This window comes from Ipomoea nil, unplaced genomic scaffold (genome assembly GCF_001879475.1).
Source record: "Ipomoea nil cultivar Tokyo-kokei standard unplaced genomic scaffold, Asagao_1.1 scaffold1043, whole genome shotgun sequence".
NCBI lineage: Eukaryota > Viridiplantae > Streptophyta > Magnoliopsida > Solanales > Convolvulaceae > Ipomoea > Ipomoea nil.
In genome coordinates, this window is record NW_017617471.1 from 601,514 (window position 1) to 621,227 (window position 19,714).

Below are 19,714 nucleotides of genomic sequence, written 5' to 3' on the forward strand. Positions count from 1 at the left end.
CACCCCTAGTAATTTGTATTTTGTAACTTGTAAGTTTACTTCACTAAGTTGTAAGGTTGAACTAATTTAATATGATTTTTTTTTTTTTGGGGTACAATTTGAACAAACTTGAAATTTAATATCCAATGTGGTTAATAACTAAAATAAACGGATTTGCTATAAATAATAAAAATCGAAACCGAACGGGTTGGCAGTTCATAAATCAAACGGTTTGAACCCGTTTGTTGCACATGATTAAGTTCAGGTGTCAATTGACTTTCCGTATAAACTATAAAGTTTAAGGGTGTATTTAACTATTTTCTCTAATTACAAATATATATGAAGATGTTGTTATGTGATTGCGAGTTTTCCTCATCACTCAAAAGAAAATAAAATTTGGAGATTTTCCACGTCACTAAAAAAAAAAAAACATGTAAGGTATTTATGTTGTTTAAGTATCTTTGAACTTGATATTATACAACTTGTCAACATCCCTAAAGATATATGTCAAGATAAATTGATTTCAGCTTTAGTGTCACAAAGTTTGTAACCACTATTTGAATATACTCCATGGGTGAAGTCATTGAATTGTTTTGTGAATATAGACAGCAAATGATCACAATGAGTGAACCAACATAAGTTGTCTATAACTGATTAGCTCAAACTAAAAAGACCAACTTAAGTTGCTGATAGCTAATTGATTTAAACTAAAAAAAAAAACAAAAAAACAACTCTCATTAATAATTAATTTTAGAATTTTGTAACTATCAAATCAAATGTTCGATCAACTTGAATAAAAATGTTCTCACAATAACTTATAAGTTATATTTTCCTACGGTAAATATATGTTGTAAAGGTCCAATAAAACTTTTTTATTTATTTATGCATTTAATGGAGAATGACGCAATTAAATTCAAGTCTAAATCTCCTACCATAATCTACAACTTCAACTCAAAAGTGATTTGTAGATAGTAAGTAGTGATTTTTCCATGTAATGGAAAAAGTTTGGGGAGCAAAATATGATAGGTAGAAAGTAAGTTTAGGGGAGAAAAAGAAAATGGGGAGACGTGAAATTTATGTAAAAAAAGAGGTCCTTTCAAGCAAATAAGTGAGTAACGTAAAGGCCCGTGACTACACTGCTTCTTCTAACGGTTCCACCTCCATCGTCCAAATTCACGGCATCGTGTTACCGTAACGGTGACCCTCAAACGTTCCGTCTCTGAGAACCCTAACACTAACGTTTCTCCGCCCTCTCATGGCATCCTGTGACGACGATTTCCCTCTTCTCGGTGACGATAACGCCACTCCCACCGCCACTACACCCAACGCTAACCCCAATTTCCACCATCACCACCACCACCAAGCCTTCTCATCTCACCGCTTCAAGGCCTCCCAAATCCACGCGCATCCTATACACTGCAGTAGTCCCAAGGACATTTCCGGCGAGGACGATGTCGTGTCTCCTGAGGGCGAAGGTTACAGCGATGGAGGAGCTTTCTGCTCTCAACCGGATCCGAAAGATAGCAATTCCTCGTCGTATCACGTGGTCGGGATGAATCCATACGAGAATGATTCCAATCCTTACGAAACCGAGCCCGATCCTAGTAGATCTCGAGCTAGTGCAGGGAACGGTAAGCGTGCGGAGCAAGATGATATCAGTGAAAACGGAACTCCGTATTCATACAAAAAGTCAAAACTCAACTCATCTGTCGCCTCCAGCGGCGGCGGAAGTGGAGAGTATAGGAAGGACCGGGAGGAATGGAGTGACACGGCCATCGCGTGCCTACTGGAGGCGTATACGGAGAAGTTTATGCAGCTCAACAGAGGCAATTTGAGAGGGAGGGACTGGGAGGAGGTGGCGGCGATGGTGAGCGACAGGTGCGAGAAACAAACAAAGAGTGTGGAGCAGTGCAAAAACAAGGTGGATAATTTGAAGAAGAGGTATAAGCTGGAGAGGCATCGAATGAGCAATGGCGGCATTTCAGCGAGCCACTGGCCGTGGTTCAAGCAAATGGAACAGATAGTCGGAAACTCCTTGTTGACGAAGGCTGTAGTTGAGGAGGAAAAATCCGGCAACTTGGCTCGACCGACTAAGAGGTATTGCATATTTACATCCTTCATTTGCTTTAATACGTCTCTGTTACTCTGTTATTACATTAGCTTTTTTACTTTTATCTATGCAAACTGAATAATAAGGGACTATTAGGACTTGTGGCTCTCTTGAAGTTTCCCAATTCATTTGACACTGATATTTGTATGAGCATAAATTATCTATAATTCTATACTTTTGGCTCTACAATTGATCTTGATTCTTGATGGAGGGACTGATCTCTAGAGTTACCAAGCACAAAACTTTTGGCTTCACTTATTATTGTCTCCCAATTTCTGATGTCCTTTTCAAGTGGGAGTTTGGGTCTACACACTTCTCTCATTTTTGTCTATGGATCATCAGTTTCATTAAAGAAAAAAAAATCATTTTTTCAGATTTGGAACACCAATTGCTGGTCCCGGAGGTCAGATTAACAATATGAAGTTAAAATCTTCTGGTGGTCCAAGGTGGAGAAGAGTTGTTTTTAAGATTAGTGGTGCTGCTCTTGCTGGAACCACACAGAATAATATTGATCCAAAGGTACATATGTAGTTTCCTTGGTCTATCAGATAAAATGTTTAAGAATTTATTAGATTTTGTTTACAAAAAGAGTCACTGTTTTTCCAGTTATATGCCATCCTCAGGAAGAGATGAGAAAATCAGTTACATTTCTGGATAATGTGTGAACTCGGAAAGATCTGGCACGAAATTTACAACTACCAAATTGTGCATTTTGGCCTTCTAACTATCAATTGAAAAAGAGCCCATCATTTTATGTGTTTCCCTACCACTATACTTTTCTGGCTTAAGACTATGCTATTATTGTGGAATCTTTCATTTTGCCTTTGCAATGATGAATGGGAAAATAATTTCCTGTCAAGATATCATCTGTGAACTGGAAGATTTGATTTTTATTGTGATAGGTGGCTATGCTGATTGCTAGAGAAATTTCTATTGCTTGCCGTGTTGGTGTAGAGGTATAATTGAAGAAGCTTCTCTTCTACTTCTGTTGTTTCTAAATGAGTTTCTGCATTTTAATAATTTTTTTGTTATATGTATGTTGATTGTTACTCTAGGTGGCAGTAGTTGTTGGAGGCCGTAATTTCTTTTGTGGTGATTCATGGGTTACATCAACTGGTTTAGATCGATGCACTGCCTATCAAATTGGGTAATTTTCATACATTGTTGGATTTATCCTGTATTTGAATAGGTGAAGCTCAGTCTCGTTGAAAAAGTGAACTTGAACTTGAGACCTTTCTGTTCCTGATTACTTGCTGCTTCATTGTGGATATGATTCAGGAGTGGCACATATGTTTTATGATCCATATCCTCTTGCAATTAATAATTGTGATGCTGATAAGATAAAGATTTATCAATTTTGTTTCAATAAAAAAAAGATTTACAGATTTGTTCACTGTGCATCAATGCCTCACTATACTTCGTCACCCATCTTTACCAGAACCCTCTAACTTTGGTGATGGAATGGTGTTATAATTCCTTTTATCCACGCTCAATAATGGTACTTGTCATTAGTTTTGAACTGATTGTTTCCTCGATTTCCTGGTAATTCATAGGATGATGGCAACATTGATGAATTCCATGCTGCTCCAGTCAGCACTGGAAAAATTGGGTGTGCAGACTCGTTTGCAAAGTGCATTTTCTATGCCAGAGGTTGCCGAGCCATACAATAGGCAACGTGCAATCCGCCATCTCGAAAAGGGAAGAGTTGTGATTTTTGGTGGTATTGGAGCTGGCACAGGAATTTCACTCTTCACTACTGATACAGCCGCAGCTCTTAGAGCTTCTGAGAGTATGACACTGACCATTATTGATTATTCTATATTTCTATCAAAATTTAGAGTAAAAATCCTTAAGAAATCTATTTCCCTGTCATGAGATGGTCTTGACATCGTTTCCTTTCCCCCAGTTCACGCCGAGGCCATGCTTAAAGGCACAAATGTAGAAGGTGTGTACGTTTGTGACTCAAGAAGCAACAACTTAGCAGCTGAGCACATTTCCTACCGGGATCTTGCTTCCAAAGGGGCTGCTCCAATCGACATGATGGCTGTTAATTGCTGCGAGGAGAATGGAATTCCAGGTTGGTACTTTTCCTCCTCACTTTCACTGCAACTTCTACATCCGTGTTTTTCTATACCAATAATCATCATAGTTCATTGAACTAGATAAGAGAACTGAGCCTTGCTCACTCAGTGGAAGCGTTTAACCCACTAATCATTCGGGAAGAAACATTTCCTGAAACCCATTTATTCCATTTTCTCGCAGTGGTCATTTTCAATCTTCACGATCACGGGAACATATCAAGGGCATTAACCGGAGAGCCAGTTGGAACTCTGATTGATCAAACAGGAAGGGTTAGCTAGTAGTATTTGATAACGCAGTAGATTACGTTCCCAACTATTAGAACAGAGGAACCTATAATCACGTCACCATCCAGATTCCAGGTTAGTTGAAGGCTCAGTCACACAAGGAGAAGGTGCAGCTCTGTATTGTATAATAGGTACTTTAAAACGATGGTTATGTCATGTAGGCAACAATTTGAGAGTAGTCTGTCGAGTTAACTTAGATTACTTCTAAACTGTCCCAGATCTGTAATAGTGATGAGGTCTCAACATTGATCACAATTTACAAATTTGTGTACTAGATGAGAGAAACTAAAATGGGTTTATTTATGGGAGAAATTTCTCATTTTTCTTCCAGAGGAGTATAAAAAATGCGTTTACTTACATATTTTTTCAACTTGAAAACAGATAATGGAGAATAAAAAAAATTGTGGAGTACATCTTTTTATTTTCCTTTCCACAAACCCTTTTGCCTTGTACCATTCTTATATAGCTAAAGTAGTCGGCAATGGGGAAAAGCATTTACCTCATAACCCTTTTTGACCAGCATAGATGCAGCATTTAACTTTTGACTCGTTTGTCTTTTGTTAATCAGTTAATGGCCTTTCATTCTGGGCATTTTACCTTTAGGTATTTTTCAGTCACTGATTTCAGGATTTTTGGGTCAATTGATTGAAATATGATTCTCGTACTAAAAATTATGAGTTCGATTATTTTCAGTACTTTTTTTACTGAGTTTGTTACACGGTCTTTTTATTGCAATCTATCTCTCTTAGGTGATGATAAACTCTATTTTTGTGACTCTAGCTGAATCACAAGGAGATAAATCAGCCTAGTGCCCATAACTGACATGCTCAAACCAAGAATCCAAGAAAAAGGATCCGGAGTAGAATTTAGAATGCAAAGAATTACATTGAAATCATGGGATCTGGTTTCTTGACCACCTGCTATCTAGGCTAGATCAGCTCATCTTCCCAAATGCAGCACAACAAAGGAATTACACAAATGAAGCAAACAAATATTACATGGCAACATGTTATTGCAGACCTAAGTGGAAACCGGAAATCATATCATATATGCCATTACATTCCATCCTCGGTGGTGGCAAGAGATGGCGAGATCGAATTGCGCGATTCGTCATAGTCTTCGCCCAAAGGAGATTGCACCACCCTGATCTCCTCTATGAGCTTAGCAACTTCAGCCATGGCAGGCCTTTTCTCAGGCTGCTGAACCACACAAGCCAATGCAATATGCAGCATTGACACCAGTTCTTCCTCAATGTTCTTGTACCTCAGCAGTTCTTGATCAAACACCTCAGCTGTCCACTCATCCCTCACCACTGATCTCACCCATTTCGGCAGATCCACCGCCATCTCCTCCTCCTCTGCCGCCACCCTTGGCCGTGTCGGAGAAGGGTACTGAGAAGGAGCCCTCCCTGTCAGCACTTCCAGCAGCAGAACCCCGAAGCTGTACACATCTGCTTTCTGTGATAGCCTCTTGATTTCTGCCTGTTCTGGGGCCTTGTACCCTCCCAATCTGGCTATGGCGTGGACGGGGTTCAGAAGCAACGACAACCCGAAATCTGAGATGCAGGCAACCCCATTCTTGTCTAGCAACACATTTGATGACTTCACATTCCCATGGGGGATTCTTGATTCTTCATATTCTTCATGAATGTGTGCCAGTCCCCTTGCTGCCCCCAACACCAACCCAATTCTTGTTGTCCAATCCAATGGAATTCTCCCCGGCCCTCTATTGGCTGTAACATCAACAAAACCATACAGTTATTGTGGAGCATATAAATATACAGTTCAGATAGAATACATTCTTCAATTCAATACCAAAGACAGATGAAACAATAAAAAAGGTTATGGGTTCAAAGAACACATTCTTGGCCACAAAAGGCAAAATTCTCGCTCTAAAACTCTCATTGCAAACAGTATTGTAGAGGGGTAAATAACAACACATTAGGTGAGAAGACCCGTACCCACAAAGAGTCACCCCTACAAGAGGGTGAAGCTCTCACACTACTGTCCTTACCCACAGTCTGTCACCCAGAAATAAACTGAACTACCCGTGTAGGTGAAAGAACACATTCTTCAATTCAATATCAAGACAAATCAAACAATCAAAAAGGTTATGAGTTCAAGAACACATTCTTGCCCACAAAAGGCAAAATTCTTGCCTTAAAAGTCTTATACCCCCGCTCAACAGTATTGTAGAGCGGTAATAACAACACTTTAGGTGAGAAGACCAGTGTCAAAAAAGAGGCACTCCTACAAGAGGGTGAAACTCTCACACTGTGATTTTTACGGACAATCTGTCACCCAAAAACAAATTGTGAACATTCTTCAATTGTTATGACCAAAACATAGTACTAGAAGAAAATGCATTAAATTGTGAAAATTTTACCATGAAGAAGGGAGTGTAAGCTTCCATTTGGTAGATAATCATAGACAAGAAGTTTTTCTTCCTTGGCATAATAGTAAGCTCTGAGCTTTACAATGTTGGGATGTTTAAGCCTCCCAATCACATCCATGTACTGCTCAAACTCTTTCCTGGCACAAGGATTTGCGTCTTTCAGCCTTTTCACGGCCACCGTCCGGCCGTCGTCGAGAGCCGCCTTGTAGACGGTTCCCAAGCTGCCCTTGCCCAGCATCTCCGCCGATGCTCGGAGCAGTTCCTCAAGCTCGAATTGCTTCCTCCGGTCGAAGAACACGAGCCTGCTGCGATCGGTGGCAGTGGTGCCGTCGCTGTCGGCGGCGCCGCCGCCATTGTTGGCGTAAACTCTCTTCTCGCTTGAGTAGCTGCTCCTCCGCTTGCCGCTCTCGCTCCCGGAGACAGAATACGTCTCGCGAGAGTACTTTCCGCAGTAGAACGCCACCACGAACGACGCGATTACCAGAAGCGCCACGGAATTCGCCACCACAATGGCTACAATCGCTCCCCTACCCAACCCTTTCCGGTGCTTCTTCCCCGGATCCTCGATCGCCGCCGTGGGAGTTGACGGTAACGAGCTTGGATTCGACGGAACCGTCTGAGAAGACGAGGAATTTAACGGCCGTCCGGCGTGTGAACACCGCAGCTGAGGGGACCCACACAGCCCTTCGTTTCCGGCGAAGCTATTCCCGCCGAAGCGTTTGTATAAACTCCGAGGAAGCATCCCGTACAGCTCATTGTTAGATAAATTCAATTCCGTGAGTTGCTGGAGAGAATTCAAGGATTCCGGGATAATTCCGGAGAGTTCATTGTTCTGTAACCGTAGAGTGAGAAGGCGTGAAATGTTCGAGATTTTCGCCGGGATTGAGCCTTTAAGGTTGTTGTTGGAGAGGTCGAGGCGGAGGAGGCGGCGGAGAGAGGAGATTTCCGCCGGTATTTCACCGGAAAAGTCATTTCCGGAGAGGTAAATGAGCTTGAGGTTGAGACAGTGGGTGATGGGAGCGAGAGAACCGTTGAGGCGGTTATCACGGAGGTCGAGGAGGCGGAGCTGGTCGAGGGAAGCGAGGGCGTCAATGGGGCCGCGGAGGTTGAGGGAAGGGAGGGACAGGGCGGTGACGCGGCCGTTGGTGCAGTTTACGCCGACCCAATTGGCGGAGCAGGCGGTGGCGTTGAATGTAAGTGTCCAGTTGGAGAGGAGAGTGGCGTGGGGGTCGGTTTGGGAGCGGAAGAGGGCAAGGACGGCGGTGTCATTTGCCGCGGCGGCGAAGGTGGCGGTGGAGCACCAGCAAAAGAAGAAGAGGATAAGAGACAACAACAAACGTTCCATTGGTTTAAGCATGACGAGCGGGAAGTCTGATTCAGTTTTAAAAATAGAGTGTAGACTGTCGTTTTCTTTAGTTAGTGAAAAAAAAAGGAAAAAAAAAAACAGGTTTTTAAAAAAGTATCAAATATTATATTATATCAGAGTCTACAATCTCCAAGATCTTGTCATCTAATGACATCCTGTTTAGACTCTCATATGAGTGGTTGTGATTTCGAGCCTCTGTAAATTCTTTGTGTTTCAGTAAGTTGAGAAAGTAGTTATGAAGATATTACATTGTAATAGAGTCAGTAACATTCAAAAATTATGATTCACCTTACTTGATTTTTCAATCAATAAATTAAATTTCTTAATTTATACAAAACCTTATCTTATTCCGTTCTTTATATGGATTTTGGTTTAGCTCTCTAAAAGGACACATTGCCCCTTTTTCCCTTTGAGCCCACTTGTTCTTTATCTCTTTTGCTTTTATTTTTTAAATTTATTTTTAAGAACCAGAAAGAAACAAAAACGTTTGGTGGGTGTATTTGTTTTCTCAAATTGAGAGATACTTTCACTATAGTGTGGGTAATTAAATGGAGTAATGTTTGATTTATCATAAAACCTAAATTACCCCTCAAAGTGGATGGAGTTTATCTTATGACTCCCACCAAGGACCAAAACAAACATAGGCTGCCACTTGCTATAGGCAATGTTGCAAAAATCGTGCCTAGGCGGCGATTAATCGGCGCCTAGGCGCTAAGCGGTCGGCCACCTAGGCGCCTTAGGCGCCCGCCTAGGCGCTCTAGGCGCCGATTAATCGCTCTAGGCGCCCGCCTAGGCGCTCTAGGCACCCTAGGCGGTCCCCAACCGCCTAGCGATTTTTGCAACCTTGGTTATAGGTAACCAATTTAAATCACAAAGACCATAAATAGATCCTAAAAATTAAATGGAGTAATAATATGTCATAGAAAACGATGATGGTTCATTAAATAGTTGCTATCCAAGAGGTAAGGATTGTCTCTAAAAACATATTTGTCAACCATGCATGCATCACTATATAAATATATTCCCATCTCAAGAGCTTATTAAGTATACTTTCAAACACTAAAAAATAATTTGTTAAATGTAAAGTTAGATAGAAGAATATCTTAGGACTCTAAACATTATTTTCAAATTAAAATAAAATTACATTCTCAGTGTATGCTTAAATTATACTCCGTAGATTACAAAAGAGATGAAACCGTGAAATAAGATTAATTTGACCAAGTCCAATTCGATTGTATCTAGGGACAACGTTTAAAAAAAAAAAAAAAAAAAAAGTTGTAGCATACATATAGGTTGGAAAAGACTAGCCTGCTTTCACTGTTGCATGCTGTTATTATTAAAGAGATTTGAAAAAGGGAAGAGAGGGGAATGATTGGCGGAGGAGGCAAGAGAATGTGCAATCTGAGACATAGGGCATGAAGACAGGAATGATTGCTGTTTCTCCACTCCATCCAGCATGCAATTGAATTGATTACACTGTACACACACACACACAAAAGCAGCAGGGCAGGGAATGGAATAGAAACGCGTCCTCTTTAACCTTTTGTTTTCACTGAGGGGACTTCTAACGTTAAAAGGTACCACTAGCACTCCCTCCCTTTCAGCTTTGAGAATGGGGAATCAATAAAACACACATTTGAAAACTTTTTGTTGTATTAAATACTACAAGGATTAGTAGACAAATTATACCATGAATAATTGTAAAGTGAATCACTGATACATGTATCAAAACATACTGAACTCTACTAAAAATGAATATGTAGTAAAGTAAAATTGAACTTGTATGTCACCAATTTACATTACAATGTAAACAATGAACCATAGTATAACAATTGACATTGGTAATATTAAGGAAAATTAAATATATCATAATATTTAAAAAAGAATATTTCTAAGCTTATATCATATATACATCGAAAGAATTCAAGTGTAAAATTATATTTAAATCCCAACTCCCTCTTTTACTTTACTCTCTCTTCTTCTTCTTCTTCTTCTTCTTCTTCTTCTTTTTTTTTTTTGTTTTTTTTTTGTTTTTTTTTTTTCGTCCATTATTTGATAAGACAAAATGCTATTATTCTCTTGGTGTTATACTTTGATATTGAAAAGAAAAGAAAAGAAAGAGATTCAACTACTGCAAGTTGAATCAGAGCAGGAAAAATGTCAACTTCAATCACCTCCTTTATATTATTTCCATGAGGTTTAGAACTTTAAAAAAGAGAAGAGTGCAGGGATCTTGCTTTAAGTAACAAACATTAAACAACAAAGTTGCTTGCCAACACAACTGAAATACTTCTTTTTTCAAGAGAGCACATTTATAGACAGAGAAGGTGAAAATGGCATCATTATAGTCTCACAATTTATTTCCTGCTGCATGCATTATGCACTGAGGATTATCAATTTATCATCAAGACTAGATTATGATTTTATGATTTAAAAGAAAAAAAATAACCTGATTTTGTGGTGTATTCAGAATAGATATATTATGTTCAAAATCTTGTGGTCGAGTATTACCAACTTATAACTTTTAGAACAACATTAGTATTTATAGACCCATTCAAATTAAAAATATATTTAGGACAAAACTTTACAATGTCGAGTTAATAAGTTCTCTTTCTCTAAAAGAATTGATATGCTCACAGCTATATACCGACGCACTATGACCTCTTACTCATCAAATGGAAAGGAATGATGATTAATAATTTGTCCAAATGCTTCAAATGATTTTTGCACCTAATGAAAATGACTCTACTCCTACTTAATCATATCACCTTTTACAAAGTCTAAATCCGAACTTCTTTTATTCTTTCGCACCTAATGCTTCAAATTTAGTACCTTTCTTTTTCTTTTTCTTTTTCTTTTAATTACCACTGTTTCTTTCTTTAAAATTCAACAATGTTCATTTTATTTTTGAATTATATTTTACATATTTAAAAATTTCCATAATCCTATGACATATGGTTTAAAGTAATGCGCTTCACGATGTAAAATTTATCAATTTCGCCCTGTGGGCTGTGGCCTGTGGGGTGCAGTGACACTGTCTGCTAAAGTGGGTGAATGGGTTCCAGCTCTACAATTTGATTAGTACTACGAGGAATCACCTTACCAACCAGTTCACAAATTGAAGGCGGGATTGACGTTCAAAAGTTCCCAGAATGTCAATGCATGCCACTGAACTCTTTTACATTATTCCAGGCCGAAGTCGCACTTTTCAAGTCGAAGCTTCTCCTCTGGCAAGAGATTCAAGAAATATATAGTCAAAATCTGAAAGTCTACACTTCTACTTCATGTCTTTTTTGACTTGGGAGTTCAAGGTTGCACGCTTACCCCATTTCTACGTATCCAAAATCCACAATGATCCTGCACACTTATCATTTTGCTCTCCAACATGATTCCTGGGTTATTGCGTTCTTTTGGACCTTGCCAAAATCTTATTGATGTATCCCTACCAGAGTCGATACTTCAATCATTCAATTACATTAATAGTCTGCTTACCAACTGTCTCAAGCAGTCAAGCTGGTGATTAAAATTGTAGCAAACCAAAGCATAACCTGCAATAAAATATATGGTTAAGATTGTAGTTATCTGTGGACTAGGCCAACTACCATGTAGTGTGATGGCATCCCGGTTACCATTCCAAATGGATGGTCATAGATTCGAACCCGGTGGTGGGGGCTTAGATTCTTTGGGCTGAAAAATATTTAAGAAAATATAGAACAAATACTACCTTGTATAGAATCATGAGTATTTAAAAAAAAAAACCGCGGACTAGGAGCACATGGAGAGGAGGTTAGTTTTAACTGCAAATCAAGGTACCAACAGTAATTTGTTGAGTCATTTCTCTCAGTGAATAATGAGAATATATGATGGCAGACATGTACAACATAAGGAATCCTTCTAGAACTAGATAAGTCAACTTGCAACTACAGTACTAGTAATTTTTACTCCAATACTTTTTGCCCAAGAGCATTCGATCAACAGTTGGCCGGTTGATTCTTCAACTAGTATTTTGATGTTCTAGCCAATAGCAATTTGTTTAGCAAAAAAACTGATATTTGCTTGTATTCTTCCTCAGAAAGTACCATTCGTTTATAAATGTTAGAGCATGACAATATTTAGCTTTAAAAAGAAAACAATATAAGAAATCTCCATGACTGCATAAAGTTTTATGCAAGAATCATACAACTGCTTTCCATAAACCCTGATCAGTTACGAACTAAATGTTTCATATATCCAGGATTTCAGACAAGAATGAAGAATAAGAAAGAAATTTCAATAAGTAGAAAAAAAACTCAAGATTTTGTACTGAATAATATGGCAGAAAGAAAATATTAAGATCTGACATATGTACCTTTATTATGGAAAAAGATGCAGTTAGGACAGGCATCAACTGCATCATCATTAAAATTGATACTGTAGTCATGGGATTGAAATTGATACAATATTTTAACAACCCCGCCTGTCACTCCTTTGGTTTCAGACCCCATAAAGAAGATGAGAAAAGATCAACAGTGTGCATTTCCAGTTAACATGATCAAATGTGCCTGGAAAGACATCACCATTGTGCTCAGGACTGAATTCACGGATCAACAAACACTATTTCATTTATCATATGTCAATCAGTCAATGGTCAGTTTATGCCATATATTGTGAGGATATGAGTAAATACTATTACATTAAGGGGATGGTTAGCAGCTATGCTTTTTCTTCTTCTTCTTTTATATATATATATATATATATATATATATATATTTTTACCACAAAAGTTCAGGAAAAGCAACTTCACAAGTATTTAGCTGGAAGACGACCAGATATATTGGGGCATTTGTGCAGCTAATTCAAGGACAGTAAAAGATACCTGATGACTGTGGCAGACAAATGACAGTTCTCTTTATGCAATACACTGTTTTTCTTCTTGCAAGGACAGGTAGAAGTGTGGAAAGCTTTTAAGCTTAACTGACTCTCAGCTGCCCTATCCTGATGTCACAACATGTTAATGACACCATCTTTAAGCATATTTTCCAGTGCAAAAAAAGTGATCAACTCAGGATACAATCAACTTAATATAAGAATTTTCAGCAACACATCTTTATTTTCCCAGTTATATCTAAAATATGTGGAAACCTACCGCACATTTTCACTGATCCTATCAGAGAGAGAATGATATGTTTGTTCTGCAGCTAGTAGGGTGCCTCCAGGAATGTTTTATCACAAAGGAGTTCACTAAGAGCTTGAACAAGAATAACTCAAGAACCTAAAAGTGAACAAATATAAGAAAGCTTCACAAAATGTTGGGGAATTCTTCCCCATATTTTGTGTATAGATTCTACCTTGCAGTGGTTGTAATAAATGCACTGGAGCCAAAGTATAGAGGTCACAAGAGGTTTCCAAATCTGCCACACTGAAATAATTCAACCATTCCTCAGATAAGGGTGTGATATTTGTGAAAGGAGAGAATCTTGAGAACTACATGCTGAGCACATTATTATCACAATATTACGCAAATTGGCCAATCAAAATAGGGATGCCTGCTGCAGCAATTTAAGAAATATAATGTCCAGCTGAACCAGGTAAAGAAAACCTCCAACTAGACTATAAATTTTCTTAGTTCACCAGCAGAACACACAAATTACAAGGATATTGAAATCCTTTTTGTTAGAAGTTCACAGTAATTTCACATTATTAAGGAGTCAGCCTAAAATTCTTAGATTTTCAAAATAAAATATTTGGAATCTCTTCTTTGAAGAGAATATCCCATCAAACCAGCATAGAGAGTGAAACATACTACAAAATATAATGTTCATTTAAACACCTCAGTAACAAGCCCTAAATTCTTCATGATTTATATACATCAATTCTGATATCTAAAAGTCTCCAGTTAAGATCAAAGAAAACATACTCATGAAATTCAATATAGACAGATCAATTTCATTCATTTTTAGACATATGTGAGATTGGAATCCAGTAACTGCATTCAAAAGCTTTCTAAGAGAGCAAATGTTCAGGGCATTTTGGGAACTATGCATTAGAAAAGTAATTTCATAAAAAATACGATCCAACACTTCAACCACATATATGTTTGCTCCTCACATGAGTTTGACATAATGAGACCTTAATGACACACTCCTTTCTTCCAACAACTACTGCATAATATCAAGGCATATGAAAAGTTTAGAGTTATGCAGTAAACAAAGTATGAGATTAAGCAATTCCAATGCCATACAAAGTTACATGTTGAGGGCATAAACATGCACAGCATAGTGGTGCACACAAAATTTAGCATGCACATTGATAAGATAAAGCTGTAGCAGGCAGTTTCAAAAAGAAACCAAGGTGTCATAATTATTATAATGGTATCTATTTTAAACACACAACACACATTTACAAAGCATAGGACGTGCTTACCCTATTTTCTGCTGAACAATCATAATAACAAAGGTCCAAAAATTGCTTTGTTCTCCATTGCTGGTCAAAGGCATCAATGACAGAAGGAATGTCACTTGGGCAAATTTGAGGAAACCATTTCCTATCATTCTAATAACTGAAATATGGACTATCAATTTACAAAGCCTGTCATTAGTAAGTAAATTTACTTTGATAAATTAGTTCGCTCAAAATGGAAGTGCAAATGAGAGACTGATATTTTCTAAAGAAAGATATAGAGAAACTTGCAAATTACAGTCAACATATTATATTCTTCAAGTAGTTATTTATTTGCCTCTCTCTACTCTTCCAGAAATAATGTGTCTTTAGTTTTCTAGTTTTCTCTGTAGATATTTCGCTTTGAACACACCTTTTATTTATTTAATTTTTAAACCTGTGTACCCCTTCTTAGGTTTCTGGTAATTCATTCCATTAAACAAAGACCCATGGACTGAGTAGTTGTACCAATTGCTTTCAATAGAACATTAGAACCTCACTAATAGCAAGTTAGCAATTTTTTTTTTTCTTATTAAGCCTGTCTCTGTATAACCAGATGTTGCTTTTGAGAAGACAGCATAATAAGCATTGAGTCACATAGCATCAACTAGCATTTAGCTAAATTAGCTTCAATCACATAGGCTCATAGATTTAGTGACAGGTAAAATTAAAAACATTTCATGCTAATTAAAGAGAATAAATTGCCTGATCCATCTGATAAGAGTTGCAAATTAGAAATGCATATACACATAAACTGATAATACTCCATTTTGCGCAATTAATTAATTGGACAATACAATTTCCAACATAGGACCGCTAATACACTTTACCTATCCAACAAGCAAATAAACCACAAAATTGAATGCTATTAGTACAAAGAAAATTTGAAAACACATAATATGAGCTGGAGGATTTGGGTTATATTGTCCTAAGCTCTACCTTATTATCACTTACATGTACACTTTAATAAAATATTAGGAGTGGAATTACAACTATAGTTGAAACTTAAGCATGGAAAAAAATTGCAATTCCATTCCTGTACATACTAATTTTCATTTCAATAATTCTTCATTCTTTATACATGCTCATCTTAGTTCTATCTCAATGAACGTGACTTTAACACAAGACATCACCGAATAAAACACATAAAGGTGAGCAGGACCACCTCGTTTCCTGATTCCACTCCAACAGAAAGATCCCTTTTGGTTAGTGCCTAAAACATCAGTACAGAAGAAAACAAAATGCTTTACGCTAAATTTAACCTCTTTGCTAAGCTATAATAAGCAGTTTGTACAAACATCGTACAGATCTCTCAATCAATGCTTAAAACGAACTTGTCCTCAAAATACAGGACCACATATTTACAACAATATAGTACTTAAGAGCCATCACTATGAAATGTGACCTGAAAATTATGTATTGCAAAATGAAAACTATATACTATAAAATCCAATCCAAGGTTATCATCCCACGTAAGGTCCAATGTGAAAGAATAATATAAACCTCATAGTCAAATGCATGATTAATTAATAAAATTCATGCGATACCTGAACCATCCAATCAATTGAGAAAACTTACCTTGGTCCTATAGTGCTAGGGCCCTTTATATAATTATTAATCCTTCAGAGTTTTCTTACCTTGGTCAGCAAACCATAAGCTTTTTATGTCTATCTGGAATCTTGATTTCATTCTTATTGATCTCTGCCCTTGGAGTTTACTATTCTGGAGTCATAGATTTTCAATCAAGGATGTCAGCTGGATCAAGCAAAAGATTGCACCAGTCCAAAAGCATACATACCCTTTCAAACTTTTCCAAATATGAGGACCACTCCATCCTACAGATTATCATATTCATACTTTTCAGAAACAAAAGACAATGGCATATCTACTAATTATAAAATTATAATATAAATAAATAGAAATCATTGTCATGGTGAGAAGATCTACCAAACCAAATACCTCACGGGAAGTTCCATTTTAGTAGGCCATTATTACGTCAATATATACATAAACAACTAGCAAAGCAACAAAAAATCCCAACGCATTTTAGAATTTAAATTCAAAATTCGTCTCACAATGTAATGCCATTATCGTCGTCATCATGACAGTTACGTTTCGCCTCCACAGTGAATTTGATGCTGGAAATGCGGCCACTCCACCTATTCTCCAAATATTTGTAAAGCAAACTACAGAGTTAATCACGAAGGAGTAAAAGCTATCTCGTATAGTTAGTTTACACAATAGAAACACGATTCATTCAAATAATAACAATCAAAATCGTCTCAGTATTGACATTTCATTAGTAATTGAATTCATGAATACACAGTTGCATATATGTATTTATGTGTGTATAGACTATATAGAAAGGAGGACCTGGATAAACTGCCGAGAACCGCATGAATTGAGCAGAGGAACGCGAGAGAGACGGCCGAAACGCTCACCCGATCAGAGAATTTCTAGTCGGCGGCCTTGCGCCACCGCAGGAGGTGGAGGTGCGTCTGCGGCGACATGCGGTACGGCATCTGTAAGCTCCATCGCTCTCCATCGACTACACTCCAAGTAACAGACTAACAGTACTGTGATTCTGCAGTTAAAAATTAAAAAAGAAATTTCTGGAAACGTTAGAAAAGGCGGGGGTGGGTGCGGTTGTAGTGAAAAAGGATAAACAACAATTGGTCATGTTAATATTTATTAGAAAATAAAACTTTAGAATTTTTTTTTTATTAAGTCTACAATTAAATCAACAAAATAGTAAAAATATTTACTTCATAACATATCAAAATATTTATAAAATGATAACATAATATGTAAATAGCGTATTTAATGTTAATATTAATAAGTTGATCCGTTAAAATATTAATTTTAATGAATTAATAAAGACTAATTTATTAATGATGATAAACACTAACTTATTATTTGTATGTCTTCCTAACGCATTGCTTTACAAATTATCAAGTCTAATATTTTAAATTTATAGATGTTTAAATATCCACAAGACCACAACCACCTAATGATACTTTGTATACAAAAAAATTAAAATTAAAATTAAAAAAAAAATTAATGGAGTCTTCTTAACTTAACACTTGGCCATTTCTAATTTGAACTTAGACAAATTCTCTTACGCAGTATCCATTTTGAAAGATTTTATAGTAATTTAGCCATATTATATTGGCTATGTTAGTGACCGGTTGTCCTAGCATAAATGTCTAATGGTCCCTTGTGAAAATGGAGGCATTCATATATTGGCCCCTCTATTAATTGTATTTAAGTTGCCTTTAATTAGTACTATTATATTATTAAAGTGGTCCTTCAAAAAATTGTCATCTCACACATTATAGTTTAATTAATTAAATTCATTAAACGAACCTCTCAAAAAAATTCATTAAACGAAAAATTCATTAATCATTAACAACATATAATATCATAATGAAATTATGTTACATAAAAATTAATGTATAAAGTTACGGGCTAAGGACCAATTCTTTTCATCAAAATCTTTTATCATCTAATTTGATACTAAAATTCTTTTTATTTACGCACTAGGCCAAACCTTTTAACATGACACACATGTACAAAAGTAAATCATCCAAAATTACTCCAAATTGATGAGTTATTATAATAACATTCATTATTATATTGCCCAAGGCACCTAAGGACATCCCCATTGAGGCAAATATGCTTGATTTACGAGAAAGCTTACAACGGTAGTCTGTTTTGTGACCACGATTGACAAAAAATAAGAAAAAAGTAAACAACATAGGTTACTCATAACTGATTGGCTCAAATCAAGAAGTCCAATAAACAACTTCCACATGGAGTCGAACTTTGGACCTTATAATTATCAAGTCAATTGTTCGACCAACTTGGTAGAGGGTTGCCCCCTGAGGCAAATATGTTGATTTGGAAGAGAGAGAGAGGGGTAAGAGGAGAGATAATTCAAAGGTTCTTTTGTTAGAATAAAAATAAAAATTATTGCACGATTTTTGAGAAAATTAAGAAAAAATCGGTGCACGTCACGTCTAGCGTGTTCGCCTATTTACTCTCTCTCTGTCCCCTCCTATTGACCTGACAATTCAAGTGATTGAGCACCTGACCTAAAGTTAGCACTCTAACAATAGTGACAGGGCTTGACTCCCACCAATAACATTTTGGAGCTAGGGCTCTCCATGCTAGAGTTTGGGCCATTGGGCCATCTAAATTGGAGGTTGACCTAACCAAGTTAGTCGAAGTATAGAAATGAATCACTTGTACACAAAGCTAGTCAACGGCATGAACTAATTGAATGCTACTTAGGCTACTTACAATTTACCTCCTCAAACACTTTTAAATTAAGAAACAATGTATAAAAAAAAACCACTTTCACCCATGTTGCTCTAGTCAACTCTATTCATTCATTGGCCGCTAGTATCATATTTTGGTTAATTTATCAATTAAATAATATAATTAAGCTAGGTAATGAAGTAGAATTAAGCTTGACTATGGCCCAATAAGTCAAAATATAGTAACCATTTAGTCAATTCCATCCTCAAAACAGACAAACAACAATATTATCTAATAGTACGTAGATTATTCATCCTTAAACAGACAAACCCAGAATTCTAGTCCATTGATCACTGGGATAGTGAGAATGTGAGATATACAGATGCCATATGGTATATATACTATTTCATCTGCTGTATGTTTTAGTTAACTTACATTATTGCAAGTGGCATATTTGTATAGTTATATATTATTATCAAGTTAATAACTTTCTAGGGAGTACAATATAACATATAATATGATATCTTTAGACCAATAATAATCATCCATGTATATATAAAATCATGTCATTGTCAATGTGTCATCCCAATTAGAATCTTATCACATCGGATACCTTTAAAAGATAATAAAAATTTAAAATGTTTATATTGAGAAGTGAACTCTAGGTTGGTTTATTGACACAGTAAAAAATATTTTGAATAATTGAGCTTTAATATTAGTCGAATGTTGAAACATATATTAATTATTACTTTCACCAAAATTTTAAAAAGAAGATTATAACTATATTAAAAATAATTTATTTATTTTTAAAAAAATTTAACC

At 36.7% G+C, this 19,714-nt stretch overlaps 3 protein-coding genes across 3 annotated transcripts; 1 reads left to right on the forward strand and 2 right to left on the reverse strand.

Annotated features, from left to right (window-relative positions):
• Positions 1-1,032: 1,032 nt before the first annotated feature.
• LOC109181640 lies at positions 1,033-4,781 on the forward strand. The gene is made up of 7 exons (XM_019331502.1): positions 1,033-2,076; positions 2,464-2,608; positions 2,992-3,045; positions 3,145-3,236; positions 3,643-3,878; positions 3,996-4,166; positions 4,352-4,781. Exons 1-7 carry the CDS (start codon positions 1,235-1,237, stop codon positions 4,447-4,449), a joined length of 1,638 nt encoding a protein of 545 aa, XP_019187047.1. The 5' UTR covers positions 1,033-1,234; the 3' UTR covers positions 4,450-4,781.
• Positions 4,782-5,279: 498 nt separating this feature from the next.
• On the reverse strand, positions 5,280-8,272 carry LOC109181639 (leucine-rich repeat receptor-like protein kinase PXC1). Its single transcript, XM_019331501.1, has 2 exons — positions 6,841-8,272; positions 5,280-6,187 (listed from the first exon to the last, which is right to left on the reverse strand). Exons 1-2 carry the CDS (start codon positions 8,204-8,206, stop codon positions 5,511-5,513), a joined length of 2,043 nt encoding a protein of 680 aa, XP_019187046.1. The 5' UTR covers positions 8,207-8,272; the 3' UTR covers positions 5,280-5,510.
• A 1,949-nt stretch (positions 8,273-10,221) lies between these two features.
• LOC109181645 lies at positions 10,222-17,257 on the reverse strand. Its single transcript, XM_019331507.1, has 9 exons — positions 17,074-17,257; positions 16,708-16,791; positions 16,431-16,467; positions 16,270-16,354; positions 13,543-13,613; positions 13,071-13,189; positions 11,708-11,763; positions 11,540-11,607; positions 10,222-11,442 (listed from the first exon to the last, which is right to left on the reverse strand). The coding sequence occupies exons 1-7, from the start codon at positions 17,175-17,177 to the stop codon at positions 11,736-11,738; spliced, it is 528 nt and encodes a 175-aa protein (XP_019187052.1). The 5' UTR covers positions 17,178-17,257; the 3' UTR covers positions 10,222-11,442; positions 11,540-11,607; positions 11,708-11,735.
• Between the last annotated feature and the right edge of the window lie 2,457 nt (positions 17,258-19,714).